The following is a 19,111-nucleotide window of genomic DNA, read 5'->3' on the forward strand; positions in this document are numbered from 1 at the left end:
CAAAATCAAGACAAAACTGCAAAATCAACTTGGACAGATTGTGACCATTTGGTCTTCCCCTGCTGGTGTCTTTTTTCAATTATCAAATGACCAACATCCCAGGAGGTCAAAGAAAAAAACACTTCAAAGACATCCCGAAACACAGCAACATTGAGATTAGTGACTGGGAAGAGCAAACTGCCAGTTGTTCAAAGTGGCAACAACTTGTCCATTAAGCTGCTTTATGCATTGCGTCACAATGAGGCAGAGAAGGACAAGCAGCAATCCTGCTGTTTATATCCCACTACCACAAGAGAAATCCTGTCAAATATGCCCAAAATTCTGGGGTGGGGGGATTGTGATTTGTCCTATTCAGTTGTATTGAGTTCATATCATCCTCAAGAGGGATGGGTGATAATGACATTATTTTCTTCACATCATACTCCAATAATGAGACCAAACATAACTCCGGTTATAATTTATTGAATGCTTAAGTTTATTCATCCCACAGTGTGATCAGGATTCCCATTTTAATTTTCTATCCTACTTCCATTCAAAACTGTTTGAGCATCCTACATTCCTCTATTGAAGCACAACAGAAGCTCAGGGAACAACACCTCTTTTGATTGTGTATTTTTGGAATTAACATTGAATTCCATAAATTCAAAGTTTAACTGCTACTATGTTTGTTCAGTTCAGACAATAGGCGATTCATTCCTGAAGAAGGGCTTATGCCCGAAATGTCGATTCTCCTGATCCTCGGATGCTGCCTGGCCTGCTGTGTTTTTTTCCAGCACCACATTTTTCAACATCCAACTGAAACATCAGCTTTTCATACTCTCTTCATCAGTGCTGTTTGTCTTACCAAATATTTCCAGTGGTTTTGACTTTATTAGGATTCTCTTTTGCTCCCTTTAGTTCCACTTCTACCTTACACTATATGCAACTCATTGATACTGCCCATCTGTTCCCTAGGACTTCCATTACTCCAGATTATCACTGGCTTCCCGTACAACATCTTACGTTAACATATTTAACTTCACATTTAAATATCTCCATGGATTTGATGATCCTTCCTTTCTCCTTCAACATTACATCCTTACTTGACACCATCACAGAACCAGTTCTGCACGTTTCCTAGGTCTTTTCTCATAAGCTGACATTTTAAAGAGTGGCTCCACATCTCTACTCTTGACATGCTGACAGTGTTTGGGGTTTGAGTCTGTTGCTATCAGGTAGTGCGTGTTACCAAATGTGGAGAATCACATCCAAGATTGGTTTATCCAGCTATTCAGATACCAGGCCTCACCCTCTGGAGCAGTTATCCTTTTCTATGTCTGAAAATATTTATACTTAAATAGCACCTTTTATCCCTTCAAGACATTGCAAAATGCCAATAAGTTACTTTTTCCAAGTGCAGAAGCAGGTATTGCATTTGTGACTAACCACTGTACAACCAAGCTTCACATACTGTAACAAGATAAATTAATCATTTGATATTGTCCATTAGGGAATGGATAGTAGTTATGATATCAGGAAGAACACCCTTGTTCTTCAATATTAGTGTTGAATGAACAGATTGTACCTCATTTAAATACTCAACTAAAAGACAGCATCTCTGACTTGTCACCTGCATTGCAGCATCAACTCCAATTATCTGCTGGAAAGGCCCTTGAATCCACAACCTTCTTCCTCAGGTAAGAGTTCTATCAACTGAGCCAACAAACAAACAAACCATTTTTTTCTTTCAATCTCTTTATCAGTCCTACCACTAACTTCATGATGTTAGGAATAGATGTAGGCCATGCAGCCTATTGAGCCTGCCTGCCATTCTAGATCATGTTTGATCATCTTGTTGATGCCATTGCCCGCACTCTCTCTAAAACCTTTAATGTGATTAGGTTTCAGAAACCTACAATCTTGATCCTGCTCAATTATTGAATCTAAACAGCCCTCTAGAGAATTCCTAAGGTTCACTACCCTCTGAGTGAAGAGATTTCCTCTTCATCTCAGTATTAAATGACCTCGCCAGCAAGGGGAAAAATCCCATTCATATTCATCTGTCAGTCCTTTAAGTGTCAATGAGATTGCTTCTCATTCTTCAACACTCTAGAGTATATGGAGACCCAGTTTCCTTATTCTCTCCTCATAAAACAATCCCACAAGCCCAGACATTAACATGGTGAATCTCCCTTGCATTTGCTCTGGGCCTTTTCCTTTCTGATGGATGTTTTTTTTTAAAAAGCTCTAATGTGTGCAGCATTCTGTGAACCAGGTTAAGGATGTGAATTATTTCAACACTGGGGCCAACAACATAGCTTACTGTGTAGTAAAAGGAGCAAAGATTCTGTCTGAATGTTGTCCCAACAACATCCAAGCATTCATCTGAATAAAAACTATTCAAATTATTCAATCATTAACAGTAGAGGTGACTCTTCTGAGATTTAGAACTGACTAAGTGCATCTTTATTCTGCATCCAGGCATATAATCTCGTTGCAAAATATAATGTGGACTTGCCTCAATATCCAACCTCCACTGCATTTTTCTGTGCCTCAAATGTCCTTCATGTGATACAGAAAATAAAGGAGAAATAAGTTACAACAGATTTATTATTTAAAATACCAATAGTTAAATTTTTATTTACAAAATAACTTCCGATATACACGTACAAAGTTTCACAGAAACAAGGTTTTCTTTGTTCCACTTTAACAATTCTTCCAAGGAGACAGTCCAATACTCCTGGCACACACTTTCAAAGTCAGAGACTTGTTACATATCCATGAAAATCTCATGTCGGCATTCTCATCAGGAGCAAGAGCAACACTGCTGTTTGAAATAATAACAATGCTGCTTTGTTAAAAAAAACACCCTAATTTTCATCAATTTCCCCTTATCTAAGAAAAGATATATTGCATTGGAGGCAGTCCATAGAGGGTTCACTAGGTTTATCCTGGGTATGGAGGGATTTTCTTAGGCAGAAAGGTTGAGTCAGTTGGCCCTTTACTCAATGGAGTTTAGAAGAATGAGAGAAGACCTTATTTAAACATACAAGATTCTTAGGGGGCTTGACAGGTAAATGTAGAGAGGTTGTTCCCTCTTATGGGTGTAAAGGAGACAGATATTCCTCAAAAGAAAATGGAGGGGAGAGTGTTGAGCATGAATTAATTATTTTTAATATGTAGATATCTAGGGCCTTTGTGGGGTTTACACTGACTGATGATGGCTCAAGATTTTCCCCTCCTCTAATTGGAGGATTGTAAAGATCCAGACTCTCCACTTGCTGGCTGTACAGCTGTTTTTCACGCATGTGTATATGTGTGAAAAGTATGTGTTATCCAGCTAATTCATGGTGATTAGCAAACTGAGCTAGATTCTGCCCTTGCTCATGTTCACATATTCCCAGCGGGAACACAGTATAGCAATCACGAGTGAGAATCCTTGCTGCATTCTGATCAGAACCCTACTACCAAATCTGAAGGAGTGGCTGCTCTACAAGAACTACCTTCTCAACCCACCATCTCTGTCTTTCTCTCTTGACTCCTCCCTCTATATAGAGAGAGGAAAATTTAAAGCATTATCTCTAACAACAAAAGGGAGACCACCTTTGGTAGAAGGGAAATAGTTAGGAAACATTATTCCTCAATAACAAGGTGACACTTCTAATATTGGAGTCTGGGTGAAGATGTGAATTAACTCCTCATGTACAATGGTGGTGATAGGGATGCTGGTTGATTGTCAGGCATCTAAGTGCTCACTATGTCTATGGCCTACACCCTCCTACAGCCGATTATTACAGGAAAGGGGAGAAAGATAACATATGTTTGGTTTGAGGTAACTTGACCATTGGGATAGAGTTAAAGGACAGGAATGGAAAGTTGCTGATTGTGTACAATCACCTCCCCTCCCCAACCTACAATGAGAGGCAGAAACACTTGTGCACTTTGATTGGCTGTAATAATATCAATGAAGTCAATTCTGTGTTCTTTCCTCTCACTGGAAATAGCAAGTCGAGGAGGCACAACTTGGCGGTTTTTTGTAGGATAAGACATTTGGGAGTAAAAATACACAAACAATATTTTACAGTATACAACGATGGAAGGTTGAACCAGATGGAAACCTCCTCATCTCCCCTACCCCTTCCTTTAATGGAAAGGGTCAAATGATGAAGACTCTAGATTTACAACACTCAAAACAGTAGTGTCTGTATTCATTTAAATGCCAAATTACCAATCAAGTCAGTCATTCAGATGACCCACAGAGCTTTTCCAAATGAAGCCGCATCACCACTGAACATTTAAACACCACACGAGTGCCTGTTTGAATGACTGAGGCAACATCTTGGGAACCATGGTCATGTTCTACAGTGTCTTCATGTACTGTGAGGTACAGAGATGGACAAGAGAGGACAATGTGATCTCTCTCTCGCCCTTTTCACCCAACTCTTCAATTCAGGTTCACAGATTACTGTAATGAACTTACTGCCTATGGTGCCAAGTAAGGACCAAAAAGACTTAAAAGTTACTGATAGGACATTCTTGCTCTCCTCCCCCCAACAAGAGAGAGGCTATGTTGCTGTCTTTTTAACAGACATTTCTATCCAGAGCTTTTAAGAGTTGACAAAATGTTGAGTTTGTCATCTCCTCTCCTTGCAACCCATAAAACAATTCTTTCAATATATAGAAGAGGATGAGAGTTAATCAACTGTTCATTTAAAAGCCACAGTCCTGACACTTAAGGATACCTTTCCTCCTCACGGAAGTACCAAGTTTTGTTCTAAATACTGAATTGCAGGCATAAAAATTGTAAAGGCCTCCTTAAGACAAATATTCTCCAAAAATAATCCAAAATTGGTTGTCTATTCTAAACCTTTTAACAGCACCAGTCAAACCTGATGGATTAACCCAGATTATTATCATACACCTCCTGCTGGATTTTAACTCTTTGTCAACCAGCATACTGTCAGAACAGCCAGACTTGTTTGGGTTTCGACTGCTGTTTAAAGAAAGTGTGGAGGGAGCAAACAGGCATTTCAACCAAAGTAAATATTGTTATGTTAAAAGTGAAAGTGCCGGAAAGTGAAAACAAAATCAGAAAATATTAGATATAGCACAGCAAGTCAGTTGTAACCTGTAAAGAGAGAAGACAGATTTAAGGTGCATCCCCTTGGTCAGAACCTACTTTAATCAACTCTCAAATTGACAGAATCATTGTGTATTTCCTACACTATCTGATTTTATTACACTTTAATAAATGGCAGGCCATTAGGTATTGATTATCTATTATTCCCTTCCCATTTCTTTTGAAAACATTAATGCTTGAAGCCTTTAACTATTGCACAGGCCCTGTTTATCTGTTGCAGCTCCTTTAGCAGCAAACATTTTAGGGATTGCACCAAAAATGGGGGCGATGGCTATCACTTTCATCATGGAGACCTTGGTGGATTAAGGCTTTTTAAATGCAAGGGGTGAGAGGTAAGAGTGAAGGGAATGGTGAAAGGGGAAGGAAAATATAGTTTATAGCAGTCAGGAAGTTCATTCCCCTCCTCGTGCAAATCAACCCCATGCCTCCAGTCTCCCTTGCACTTATTTATTCAGGGTGTGATATCAGAAAGATTGGCTTAATTTGTATTCATTTCTTGGGTTATTCCTGGAAGTAGTAAGGGTGAAAGGAGAGACAGAGTCAAAAAGCAGGCAATTCCTGTGGAAACAGATGCAACTCTCCAAATAAGTGCATCAAATTATTTTGTTTTAAAATGCATTTTTTTTAATATTTCCAACTTCCCTTAATGCCAATTCAATATTCTCCTCCCTCTCTCTCCCTGAAACAAAACAAAACCAATAAAAATAGAAAGACTTGGACACCTCAGTCGAGGAAGTGCTTCCTGCAGCTGATTCGAGATCGGTTTGATCGGCGAATATCGTATTTGGAATCTCGACACCTTTGGCAGACGTACACTTCTGGGACATTGGACTTGCGGATTTTGGCACAGGACAGGTGGATCCAGGTGCCACACTCGTTGCATTCAATCATTGGCCTACCAGCAAACGGCTTCATGCAGTAACATGTCACCAAGTCCCAGGAATCATCATCTGTTGTTTCAAGAGAAAGGTCCAAAGATTAATCACAAACCAGATCAACAATAACTTGCATTTACATAGCAACCTTCACAAGCCCTGGATGTCCCAAAGTGCTTTAAATGCAGTGAAGTGCTTTCAGATAATTTCGCTGACAAGTGGAAAGCAGCTAATTTGTGCACAGTGACATCTCATGAATGGATGATGACCGAATAATCTGTTTTAGTGATGTTGGTGGGTGAATATTCATCAGAACAGTAGAAAGAACTCTCCTGATCTGCTGCAAAATACAGGCCTTAGAAACATTTATGTCCACCTGAAAAAAATGCAATTAGGGATATGCAACAAATGCTCACCCAGCCTGTGACACCCACATCTCATGAATGAGTAAAAAGAAAAATGAGAGGTAAACTCTGGTTTAATGTCTCATTTGAATGAGGGCACCTCTAATTGTGCAGCGCTCCCTCAGTACTGAAATGCAGGTGTTAGCCTGGATCTTGTGGCTCAGGTTTCTGGAGAGGGACTTGAAACTTTTTTAAAAAATACTTATTTATGGGATGTTAGCACGACTGGCTGGATCACCATTCATTCCCCTTCTCTACCTACCCTTGAGAAGTTGTTGGTGAACTGCTGAAGCCTATGCGCATGCATAGTGCCATCAAGAAGAAGTTCCAGGATTTTGACCTTGTGACAGTGAATGACTGAGATAAGAGTTTCCAATCAGGAAGATGTACACAGTGGACAGGAACTTGCACAGGTGATATTGTTCCCATGCATCTGCTGTTTTTTACCATATAGTTGATAAAAGTTATAGATTTGGAAGGTGCTGTCAAAGCAGCCTGGGTGAGTTACTGCAGTGCATCTTATAGATGGTACAGACTGTTGCCACCATGAGTTAGTGATGGAGGGATTGAATGTGGAAGGTGGTGGATGGGGTGCCAATGAAATGGACCACTTTGTCCTGGATGGAGTCGTGCCAGTCTGTGGGTTCATATGTGATGAATAACTATTTGCAAGAAGGACTGGAGGATTACCTGAAGTTGTATTAAGGATAAGTCAAGCCAAATTTCATAAATAAGTTGAGAGGAGTGCAAGAATTTTTGATGATGAAGTAACAAACAGATAAGAACATGTGGACAAGGTGAAGCTTGGTGCTTCTCTCTCGAGTTAACGTAGATCTAAACACTTCACTTTCAAGTTGTGTATTCACTCATGTCCAAGGCCATCAAATATATCTTGAATCCATTTTCACTCCCTTGTTTGACCATTTGGCCAATCTGTTATTTCCCTAGCACTTCTCTGGTGTGGAATTTTGCTTATTTGGAACTAGATTGAGACTAACCAAAATAATTTCACAGAGGAAAACGAGAACACACAGGAACGGGTGGAGAACATTCAGTCCCTCAAAACATGTTCCACTACTCAAATATCTCAGTTAATTTACTCTTTACTCCATTACCCTGAATAGACTTGCACAACCAGAATCCTTTGACACAAACAAAATCAGAAATTCTGAGGAAGGGTCATTGGACTCGAAACGTTAACTCTGTTTTCTCTCTAAAGATGGTGCCAGACCTGCTGACTTTGTTTCAGATCTCGAGCATCCACAGTTCTTTGTTTTATTTCTGAATCTATTGACTCATGTTTGAAATTTTCCACTGACCCCAATTTCACAAGCTTTTCAGGGAAAAGAGTTCTACATTTCTACTGCCCTTTGTGTGAAATAGTGTTTCCTGACATCAACGCTGAACAGCTTTTTCCCATTTTAAAAAAATATGTTCCTTATTTTGGACTACCCACCACATGATGGTGAGAAACTATCCAAGTATTAATTATCTTAAACACCTCAATAAATCACCCAATCTTTGAAACTCAAGGGAGTACAGCTCAGTTCATAAATGTCTTGGATTTCTCAAGCTATAATATAGTTCCTGCAATGTTTGTGATGTGAAAATGATCTCTGCTTAGCTGCCTAATAATCTGCAGTCAATGAAGAATTAATTTTACCAGGTATTCAGTCATACAAATCATGGAGGTCCTAGGTTAACCTCATTGCTGCTGTTTTTGCTGATCTCAGCAAGAATGGCTTTGGGAGAAAGTACAATTGACCTCAGAACCTCTTGGATGAGAGAGAGGCAACTCTAGTCGGAAAGCAAGTGTAAAAATAATAGCTGGATAAAACAATCTTGGATGTGATTCCCCACATTTGGTAGCACTACCTGATAGCAACAGACTCAAACCCCAAACACAGTCAGCACCTCAAGAGTAGAGATGTGGAAATACTCTTTAAAATGTCGGCTCATGAGAAAATACAATGTATATTTAATCCTCAATTATTTCAAGAGTAATTCTTTAATTCACTGAGGTGTACACCAAGCAATGGGGCTAGTATGAGGTAAGTGCTAAAGACAGCGGCTTTTCTCAAGCTTGGGATTAGACAGCATTTGATACAGGGAGATTGGCCCATTACCATGGTGATTAGGTACATATGCAAGGTTGTGAGTATTGTTGCAGGAATTTCAATTAATTGTAGGTGCACTATGAGAAACAGAATTATAGATTCAAGACATTATGGCCAGGTTGTGAAGATCACTGGCCCTTTGGACAGTCCTGGAGATGGTCTTTTGCCTATAGTCCTGGTTGTCACATGTATATCACCAATGCTGTTGGTTATCATCTATTGCTAGTTCTGACAGTTAGAAACAGTTATAATCTGACACTAGTACTACCAGGGCTAGCTTTGGTCATCATAGGTCAATCAATAATATATTCTAAAGAGACCAGTCTCTAATCCTATTCATTATAATCCTCATTTACCATGCAAATTACAATCTGTATGGATGATTAAAGCTATACCATTGGTGACCGTCCTTTTAATGGCTTAGCTGAGAACAGGTGGCTCTGGGCATAAAACCAATCAAACCTGGGAGAGTTGTAATCTACAGGATTTAGGCCCACACAGGAAAAAGGTATCTTAGCAACTGAGACATAAGGGAGCACACAGAGTCTATGAATTGCACCATGTCAGTTTCTCTTGAGACACCTATCAAACTGTTGCAGTCCATGAGAGGTAGGAACCCATTGACCCAGCAACTAATAGTTTCAGATGTTATGGAGTTGGGAGAGAACCTCTTGCTCATAAGTATTCCCATACATCTGCTACCCTTATCCTAAGTGGTAGAGGTCATGCGTTTGGAAGGTGCTGTTGAAGTAGCCTTGCTGAGTTGTTGTAATGAATCTGTCATATGGGGTTGGGTTTAGGATAACACACTGTTACCTCTGTCCATCGGTGATGGAAAAAGTGAATGAAGAAGGTGGTGGATAGGGTTCCAATCAAATGGTTGCTTTGTCCTGGATAGTATGGAGTTTCCTTGAGTGCTTATGGAACTGCACACTTCCAGACAAGTGCAGTATATTCCATCACACTCAGGACTTGTGCCTGGAAGCTGGTGAACGAACATTGGGGAGCTGGTGAGAGTTGACTACTTAACATTCCAAAAACTCACTTACCAGAATCCACCATGATATCTTCATCATTCCCAGTTGTGTCCACGTCTCTGAACACAACCTGCTTTCCTTGACGGAATACAGTCCTCTGTCGTTCTACTTTCTCACATTTTATCGTCTCATTCATCACATTTGCTGCAGTAGCTGGCATAGAAGAACTGTCCTGGCCTGTGCATGGAGATTCTGTGAGGGGCTGTGGAACAAGGGGCTGCTGAACCAGAGGCTCCACAGTGAGGGGCTGCTGAACGCGGGCCTCCACAGTGAGGGGCTGCTGAACGCGGGCCTCCACAGTGAGGGGCTGCTGAACGCGGGCCTCCACAGTGAGGGGCTGCTGAAGGCGGGCCTCCACAGTGAGGGGCTGCTGAACGCGGGCCTCCACAGTGAGGGGCTGCTGAACGCGGGCCTCCACAGTGAGGGGCTGCTGAACGCGGGCCTCCACAGTGAGGGGCTGCTGAACGCGGGCCTCCACAGTGAGGGGCTGCTGAACGCGGGCCTCCGGAGTGAGGGACTGCTGAACGCGGGCCTCCGGAGTGAGGGACTGCTGAACGCGGGCCTCCGGAGTGAGGGACTGCTGAACGCGGGCCTCCGGAGTGAGGGACTGCTGAACGCGGGTCTCCGGAGTGAGGGACTGCTGAACGCGGGTCTCCGGAGTGAGGGACTGCTGAACGCGGGTCTCCGGAGTGAGGGGCTCCGGAGTGAGGGGCTGCTGAACATGGGCCTCCACAGTGAGGGGCTGCTGAACGCGGGTCTCCGGAGTGAGGGACTGCTGAACGCGGGGCTCCACAGTGAGGGGCTGCTGAACGCGGGGCTCCACAGTGAGGGGCTGCTGAACGCGGGGCTCCCGAGTGAGGGGCTGCTGAACGCGGGGCTCCCGAGTGAGGGGCTGCTGAACGCGGGGCTCCCGAGTGAGGGGCTGCTGAACGCGGGGCTCCCGAGTGAGGGGCTGCTGAACGCGGGGCTCCCGAGTGAGGGGCTGCTGAACGCGGGGCTCCCGAGTGAGGGGCTGCTGAACGCGGGGCTCCCGAGTGAGGGGCTGCTGAACGCGGGGCTCCCGAGTGAGGGGCTGCTGAACGCGGACCTCCACAGTGAGGGGCTGCTGAACGCGGGACTCCACAGTGAGGGGCTGCTGAACGCGGGACTCCACAGTGAGGGGCTGCTGAACGCGGGCCTCCACAGTGAGGGGCTGCTGAAGGCGGGCCTCCACAGTGAGGGGCTGCTGAAGGCGGGCCTCCACAGTGAGGGGCTGCTGAAGGCGGGCCTCCACAGTGAGCGGCTGCTGAACGCGGGCCTCCACAGTGAGCGGCTGCTGAACGCGGGCCTCCACAGTGAGCGGCTGCTGAACGCGGGCCTCCACAGTGAGCGGCTGCTGAACGCGGGCCTCCACAGTGAGCGGCTGCTGAACGCGGGCATCTGGAGTGAGGGGGTCTGGAGTGAGGGGCTGCTGAATGAGGGACTGCTGGACAAGGGGTTCCTGGGAGAGATGCTTCAGGAAAATAGAAGCTGTTGTCGCATCCTCTGCTCCATGGACAGGAGACAATACACTGGTTTCTGCGATGGGGTCAGGTGGCTCCTGCTTGCTGACCTCTTCAATCTGTGGTTCTTCTAGCTTTAGGTGGTCATCCTTTGCCCTCATCTCACGCCTCCTTTTCACCTTGTCGGGCTTCCTGCGGTTGAACGGGGGCAGCATGAAGCTGCCGGATTTGTGGTGTTTCAGAAATGAGTATGGCTTGGCCTTTTTGAAACCGCTGAAAGTCTTTCTGCCTTTATTGGTGCTAGGGACAGACAATGGAATGTCCCAAGGTTCACTCTCCACGGTACTGCCTGTGCTGTTGGGAGGGCTGGAACTGTTCCGCAGAGGCACCTCCTGAAATGCACAAAGATAACAGGTAAATAAGCTGCTGCAGTTTCCCCTCGCAACGTGTGGGTGGATAATAATCAATGATACCAAGTGAACAGCATTCTTGACTTAAAGTCAGAAACTCACGGGTTCAAATGCCACATCAAAGATTTAAGCACATAATCATAAGACATGAGAAGTTGACCATTCAGCCCATCAAGTCTGGTCTGTCTTTCAATGAGATCATGGCTGATCTGATAATCCTCAGCACCACTTTCCTGCCTTTCCCCCAGAACCCTCGATTGCCTTACTGATTAAAAATCTATCTCAGTTTTGAATATTCTTAACAAGCTAGCCTTGATAACCCTCTGTGTCAGAACAATTCCACAGATTCAGTACCAGATTTGATTGAAATGAGGGCTAGATGGATCTCATTGATGATGAGATCCTTGATTGGGGTTGTTAACCTGGGACAATCAGGGAGCCCTGGTTGACAGATATCAACAGGAGGGTTTGCTTTTGATTGCACTTCAGTCCCACGCACCTGATCTTTGGGCACCGGTTACGGAGGAGGGAGGGCAGGTCTGAAGGCCTCCTCGTTGGTCTGCTCCTGGGCCTGGCTGAACTGGCCATAAACAGGTCCAGGCAGCGGGCCGTGGAGGGGGTCATTAGGGCCGACTGCCTGCCCCTCTTCCGCGGTTACGTTAGAGCCTGGGTGTCTCTGGAAAAGGAGCACGCGGTGTCGACCAACACCCTGAAGTTGTTCAGGGAGAGGTGGGCGCCGCAGGGAGTGGAGTCCATTATTTCCCCCTCCAACTCTATTTTGATTTAATTCCTGCCCTCCCCTTGAGTGTTTGATCACACAGCATTGCCCTTTGATGTCACTACTTGTCACTAGCCACTCAGGTGTTTCTTTTCTTCCTGGTGATGGAAACTGAATAAAGATTTGTGCACCTTGTGTCTTTCACTGTGTCTCACACCTGCACACACATGGGTGCTGGGGAAAAAAATAAGCACTACTGCAGTTAGGCGGTAGTGTAGGCATTTTTAAAAAAAAATAAACAGGAGATTCAGAGTCTTCTCAATTTAGGGAACTGTGCTGGCTGGGCCACAGTCAGTGTGATTCTGTTGGTTTCTGCTCTTTTTTTTTTAGGGGAACCTGACTCCTGAACTGGTTGAATTATTTAGCCAGTTTGTCAACTGGTATTCCTTTAGTGAGGACTGATTTATAAACTGTCTGATGCACACAATGTGTTTCAGGTGTGACTCTGTTCTCATTAGGGGATTGTTGGTTCACTGGCTGGTTACAGCCTTTGTATTACTCTGTCCTTTTCTCAAACTAAAAAAAAAAGTTAGTTTTGTGGTAGGGCTTAGCCCTTGGACTCTAGTTTTCTTTTGTTTTTTGTATGTGTCTTCACTTTTTTTTGGTGTTTGGACTGAGCCCTTGTGGAAAACATACATTGTACCAGAGGAGCTGTTCCTGTGGGGAGGCCTAGCCCTGGGACTGGGCCTCTGAAGATTGAACACCTGTGTGTGTGCTGGGAGGTGAGCACTTGCTGTATACTGGAGTTGGGGAGAAGACCTTGCCTTCAGGAGTGGACCAAAACCCCTGTGAGTTAACTGCACCTTTACAATGTACTGTGTTCCTGTGAGGTAGGCCTGGCTCTCCAAGGATGTGCCAGGGCTCCATGAAGATTGAACACCTGTGTGCTGCGGGGTTTGCATTTGCTGCCTTTGGAAGTGGACTCCACTTCTGACAATGCACCTTGTAAACTGGAGTGGAATCTGTTCCTGAGAATGGACTCTATATTTGGACTGTGTGTGTACCAGAAAGGACTCTTTGTTTGTTTGTTCACAATTAACTCTATCATGTTTCTTGTTGGGCTTATCACCTGCAACTTTGATCTCCAGCATCTGCAGACCTCACTTTCTCCTCGAAGATTTCAACCTACTGCGAATCCTCTTACAAGGATGCCTTCCTTGAAGAAGCTCTCTGCCCCCTGGATGCTGCCTGACCTGCTGTGCTGTTCCAGCAATAAAGTTTCAACTTATCACCTGCACTGTCTTGTGTGTCCCTGGGTCTGGCAGGCCTTACTGTGAGCTGGGAGGCTCATGGGTTGTCTTGAAAGCTGTCACTCCAAGAGCCGGAGGATGGGTAGGCCATCCTGTGAATCTGAAGGTTGGTAGGCTCTCCCGAGAGCCAGGAGGTGGATAGGCCGTTCTGAGCGCTGTGGTCCAGAGGAGGGGTAATCAGGACGGGCTGTCCTAGAGGTGGTGGGAAGGTGTGTCAGAGTGGCCGAGAGCCAGGAGGCGCGTAGGGGCAGGCTGAGATCCGAAAGACTTGTGGGCTACCCTGCACGCTATCATCCCTGGGGAAGGGGATGGGCTGTCCTAGAAGTGGGCGGAAGGTGTGTCAGGGCACTTCACGGGCCAGACTGCGCATCGCGGTGGGTGAGAGCCCAATGGTATGTAGGGGCAGACCAAGAGCCGGAAGGTGAGTAGGCTGTCCTCAGCGCCGTCACCCTGGACAGGTACCAGGCTGGGCTGTCCTATAGATGGTCGAAAGGTGTGTCGGGGCGGACCGAGAACTGGAAGGGACGTGGGGTGGACTGAGAGCCAGAAAGTGCATAGGGGCTTAGAGTGGCCGGAAGGTGGGAGGGACGGGGGCTTGCAGGGTCTGTATTGTACGCACTGCTTTTTTTATGTAACTGGATTGTCTTTTTCTGTACAAATGTCATTGTTGCTGTCTTATCATGCTTGAAACTGGGATTTGGGGTCGGTCCTCATTTCCCTGTAAACTGGTTGAACAGTAGGGTTTGGGGCCTAGCTTTGCTGCTCCTCTCCCTTGTAAAATTGCTGTCTCTTGTATACAGCTGTAAATGTTAACTTTGTTTTTGTAAACTGTTTTGAAAACTGTTTTGTAATTGTTTAATAAAATAAGAAAAAAATAAACAGGACATTTGAGTCTTCTCAATTTAGGAGACTGATTCTGTGCTGGCTGGGCCACAGTCAGTGTGTTACTGTTGCTGTTGGTTTCTGCTCCTTTTTTGGGGGGGAGGAACTGGCTGAATTATTTAGCCAGTTTGTTAACTGGTATTCCTTTAGTGAGGACTGATTTCTAAACTGCCTGATGCACATAGTGTTTCAGGGGTAACTCAGTTCTCATTAGGGGATTGTTGTTTCACTGACTGGTTACAGCCGGTGTGTTACTCTTTTTGAGAAAAGAATATTGAATTTGTGGTAGAGCTTAGCCTTTGGATTCTAGCTTTTTGTTTTTTTTTGTATGTGTCTTCACTCTTTTTTGGTGTTTGGACTGAGCCCTTGTGAGAAAATACATCTTACCAGATGAGCTGTTCCTGTTGGTAGGCCTGACCTTTGGACTAGGCCTCTGCAAAGACTGAACACCTGTGTGTGTGCTGGGAGGTGAGCACTTGCTGTATCCAGGAGTTTGGCAGAAGACCTTGCCTTCTGGAATGGACCAAACCCGTGAGGTAACTGCATCTTTACAATATACTGTTTTCCTATTTGTGGGCCTGGTTCTCCAAGGATGGGCCAGGACTCCATGAAGATTGAACACCTGTGTGCTGTGGGGTGTGCATTTGCTGCCTTCAGGAGTGGACTCTGCCCTCAGTTGTGGACTCTGTTTTTTAGCAACGGACTCTGCAGTTTGGAGTGGACTCCATTGCTGACAGTGCACTTTGTATACTGGAGTGGACTCTGTGTTCCTGGGAATGAACTCTACATTTTGAAGAGAAATGCTAATGGACTCTATGTACCAGAAAAGACTGTTTGTTGATAATTTACTCTGTCATGTGGTTTGTTGGGGCTATCACCTGCACTGTCTTGTGTGTCCCTGGGTCTGGTAGGCCTTACTGTGAGCTGGGAGGCTCAGGTCATCCTGAAAGCTGTCACCCTGAGAGCTGGAGGGTCGGTAGGCCACCTCGATGCCAGTCACTCCGAGAGCCAGAAAGTGGGCAGGTTGTTCTGAGCGCTGTCGTCCCGAGAAGGGGTAATCGGGATGGGCTGTCCTAGAGCTGGTCGGAAGGTGTCGGAGCAGCCAAAGCCAGAAGATGTGTAGAGGCAGGCTGAAATCCGGAAGGCTTGTGGGCTGCCCTGCACGCTTTCGTTCTTGGGGAAGAGGACGGGCTGTCCTAGAAGTGGCCGGAAGGTGTGTCAGGGTAGTCCACGGGCCGGATAGTGCATCGGGGTGGGCGAAAGCCCGATGGTAGTAGGGACAGACCGGAAGGCAGCTGGACCGTCCTCAGTGCTGTCACCCTGGGTGGGCTGTCTTAGAGGTGGTCGAAAGATGTGTCAGGGCGGACTGAGAACTGGAAGGTGGGTGGGGGAGGGCTGGAAGGTGGGTCGGGGTGGGGTTTCTGGGGGTCTGTATTGTATGCACTGTTTCTTATGTACTTGAAACTGGGATTTGAGGTTTGCCCTCATTTCCCTGAAAAATGGTTGAATGGTGGGGTTTGGGGTCTAGAGTTTGCCATTCCTCTCCCCTGTAAAATTGCTGTTTCTTTGCATATAGCTGTTAATGTTAATTGTTTTGTAAACTGAATTGTTTAATAAAATAATATAAACGGGAAAAAAAAACATATGAATAAAGATTTGCACACTTTGTGTCTTTCACTGTGTCTCACATCTGCACACACAAACATGGGTGCTGGGGAAAAATAAGCACTACCACAGTTAGATGGTAGTGTGGGGGTAATAAAAGAAAAAAAAAGCAGGAGTGTCAGATATCCCAAAGAAAAAAAGAAAATTCTTAAAAAGTAAATGGAATATTAGGAGTGCTGGGGAGGGTCAGTCAGTACACAGGGTGGCCAGAGACTGGAAGACCGACAACTGTCCTGCAGGAAGGCTAGCCAAGGACTTTTTTATAGCTATATTGGCTCTGAGTTCTATGCACTGTTTCTCATTTGACTGCACTGTCTTGACTGTGTTTGTTACTGTTACCTTTGTGATGAATGGAAGTGGGATCTGAGGTTCCTCATCTCCCTGAAACATGGTTGAACGATGGCGTTTGGCTTTGCTGCCCTTTCCCCTGTATATAGTGTTTTTTTTTGTGAACTGCTGCTTTGTGTATTAACTTTTTTCTTTATTATTATTAAACAGTACAAAATAAACAGGAGCTTAGTATTACCATAATCCTGCTTTGCTCATTATGGGTTCACTGACCACATGGATGTTTTCCCCGGTGGTAAAAAAAAATTACAAGCAGGAGATTCAGAAAGTCGTCTCAGTCGAGGCACTGACTCCAGGCTCGCTGAAGAGAGCCTATGTACTGTGCTCATTAAATAAAAGGGTGACTTGGTGATGGGACACTAGCCTCTGCAGTTATTTCAACTACCCTCTGGGGAAAACAATCTTCTTTATCTCTTACTTAAATGGACCCTTTACTCTGAGATTATGCCCTCTGAGTTTAGACTCTCCCACAAGTGGGAAAAGAAAACTCTCAGCATCTACCTCGTCAAGACCCATGAGAGAAAATCTTCTTGAGAGAATCTCAATCTTCTAAACTCCAATGAGCACAGGCCAAATCTAATCAACTTCTCATAGGACAATCCCTCCAAACGTTCAGTCTCGTTAACCCTATCCAATGCCATACATCTTTCCTTAGATAAAATACCCAAACTGTTCACAGTATTCTAGGTGTGAGCCTTTCTAGTTGCTTTGAATAGTTTTAGCATAACTTCCCTACTTTCATACTGTGTTCCTTTGAAATAAAGGTCAACTTTCCATCTCGCTCCCTTATTACCACTGCATTTATATGCCAGTCTTTTGCGATTCATGGACAAGGAAACCAAGTACCTGTGTGCTATACCATTCTCCATTTAAATAATGTTCATGCTTCCAAAAGTGCATAACCGCACACTTTCCCACATGATAGTCCATCTGCCAAGTTTTTATCCACTTGCTCTGTAGACTCTGTGCCATCCTCACCACTTGCCTTTCCATTCTTGTTTTTGTGCCATCTGCAAACTTGACTAATGTACACTCACTTTCCTCGTCCAAGTTATGAACGTATATTGTGAATAATTGTAGTCCGAGTATGCTCATTATGGAGTTCCATTAATTAGATTGCCATTCTGAAAATATCCCCCTTATCCCAACTTTCTGTCTTCTATTAGGTAGCAAATCCTCTGTCCTTGCACTAAGCACTCAACACCATGGGCTCTTATCTTATGAGGTAGCCACATGTGCAATAACTTGTTGCCTCTTGAAAATCCAAATATATTATCTCTGCTGGTTCCCCTTCAACTATCCCGCTTGTTACCTACTCAAAAGAATTCTAAGAAATATCTCAGGTACAATTTACCTTTCATGAAGCCATGCTAACTCTGCTTGATTATGTTACGCATTTCTAATGTTCTGCTATTACATCTATTATAACAGTCTCTAACATTTCCCAATGATAAATGTTATGCTAACTAGCCCGCAGTCACCTGTTTTCTTTTGCCTCCTTCCCTTTTCGGATAAAGCTATTACATTGGCAGTTTCCAATTCCCTTGGACCTTTCCCAGAATTGAAGGCTTTTTGGAAGGTTACTACTAGTGCATCTACTAGCTCTCTAGTTGCTTCTTTCACCAATATCCTAGGTTGCAATTCATTTGGTCCAAGGAACTTACTGGGCTTTAACCCCATCAGCTTCCTTAGTACTTTTTCTTCATTGATAGTGATTATGTCTAAGGAGAATCAAAGTTGACATTCCAGGGAGATACTAAAGGATTGGAGCACCTGCATGGATTTTTTTTTTAAATGAGGCTCTATGTACCCTCTCATATGGGCATAAAACATCCTGTTGCACTTTTTTTAAAAAAAAATGATGATTAGGTGAGTTCTCTCTTGTATCATAAGTTAATATTTATTCCTCAACTGGAAAAAAACAAAAATTATTTGGTTATTGATTAGCTGCTCAAGAAACATTGTTGTACTCAGACTGACCAAAACATTTCCTGCATTATAAAATTGGCTGTGAAGTGCATTGTGACATCTGGAGGTTGTGAAAGGTGCTATAGAAATGTACATTTTCTTCTTTTTAAAATAATTATCTCCACCCACTCCTTTATACAGCCTTAGTCAACAGGTGACCCCAAACAGCTGACAAAATCTGTGAAAATGGAACATCCAGACACAACTTAGTTTCATGGAGTCAAACAGAAAACTTGTTTGATCAAAAGTCTCTGGTTTTCTTTGGGAATTGGCACATTCTAAGCGACATGCTTGGAATGCCACAACATTAACAGGAAAACAAGAAGTTCTACCCATAAACGGGATTGAAATAAGAAACAGATTACACTCAACTATTTGCTCAGTGTAACAATATGAGCCCAGAAGCTGACTGGAGAGTGACTGCTTGCTGTTTTGTAAACCAAAACATTCAGCCCTCAAAGTAATACATGTCTAGAAAATGGGAGGAGTGGGGGGGGGGGGGGGGGGGGGGCGTGAATATTTGCCTGTCAAATTCAGATCGATGATGCCCTTTTTAAAAGCTTTCCATTTCTCCCCAATTGGACATTGTTACAGAGGTGCCATATCTGGGTGATGTTAAAGGGCCTCTGATGCTGACTTGAAGATTGTTGGCAAGTGAAAAATGAACCAGGAGAAAGCGAGGACGACAGATGCTGGAGATCAGAATTGAACAGTGTGATGCTAGAAAAGCACAGCCGGTCAGGCAGCATCCGAGGGGTAGGAGAGTTGATGTTTTGG

The 19,111-nt window shown here is 44.3% G+C and overlaps 1 protein-coding gene across 4 annotated transcripts in view; it reads right to left on the reverse strand.

The window, feature by feature from the left end:
• Nucleotides 1-19,111, reverse strand: part of LOC122547291 (uncharacterized) — a 32,164-nt gene that overhangs the window by 6,346 nt on the left and 6,707 nt on the right. Inside the window, exons 4-6 of one of the 4 annotated variants that reach the window (XM_087980410.1) lie at nt 9,565-11,425; nt 5,842-6,069; nt 2,498-2,541 (exon numbers count right to left, since the gene is read on the reverse strand). In XM_087980410.1, coding sequence (XP_087836536.1) covers nt 5,843-6,069; nt 9,565-11,425 — 2,088 coding nt within the window. In that variant the 3' untranslated portion in view covers nt 2,498-2,541; nt 5,842. The other 3 variants (XM_087980411.1, XM_087980412.1, XM_087980413.1) reach the window with 3 other exon arrangements.

Source organism: Chiloscyllium plagiosum, unplaced genomic scaffold (genome assembly GCF_037043375.1).
Source record: "Chiloscyllium plagiosum isolate Xiang-an unplaced genomic scaffold, Cpla_swu_hap1 HiC_scaffold_37, whole genome shotgun sequence".
In the NCBI taxonomy this organism is placed as follows: Eukaryota; Metazoa; Chordata; class Chondrichthyes; order Orectolobiformes; family Hemiscylliidae; genus Chiloscyllium; species Chiloscyllium plagiosum.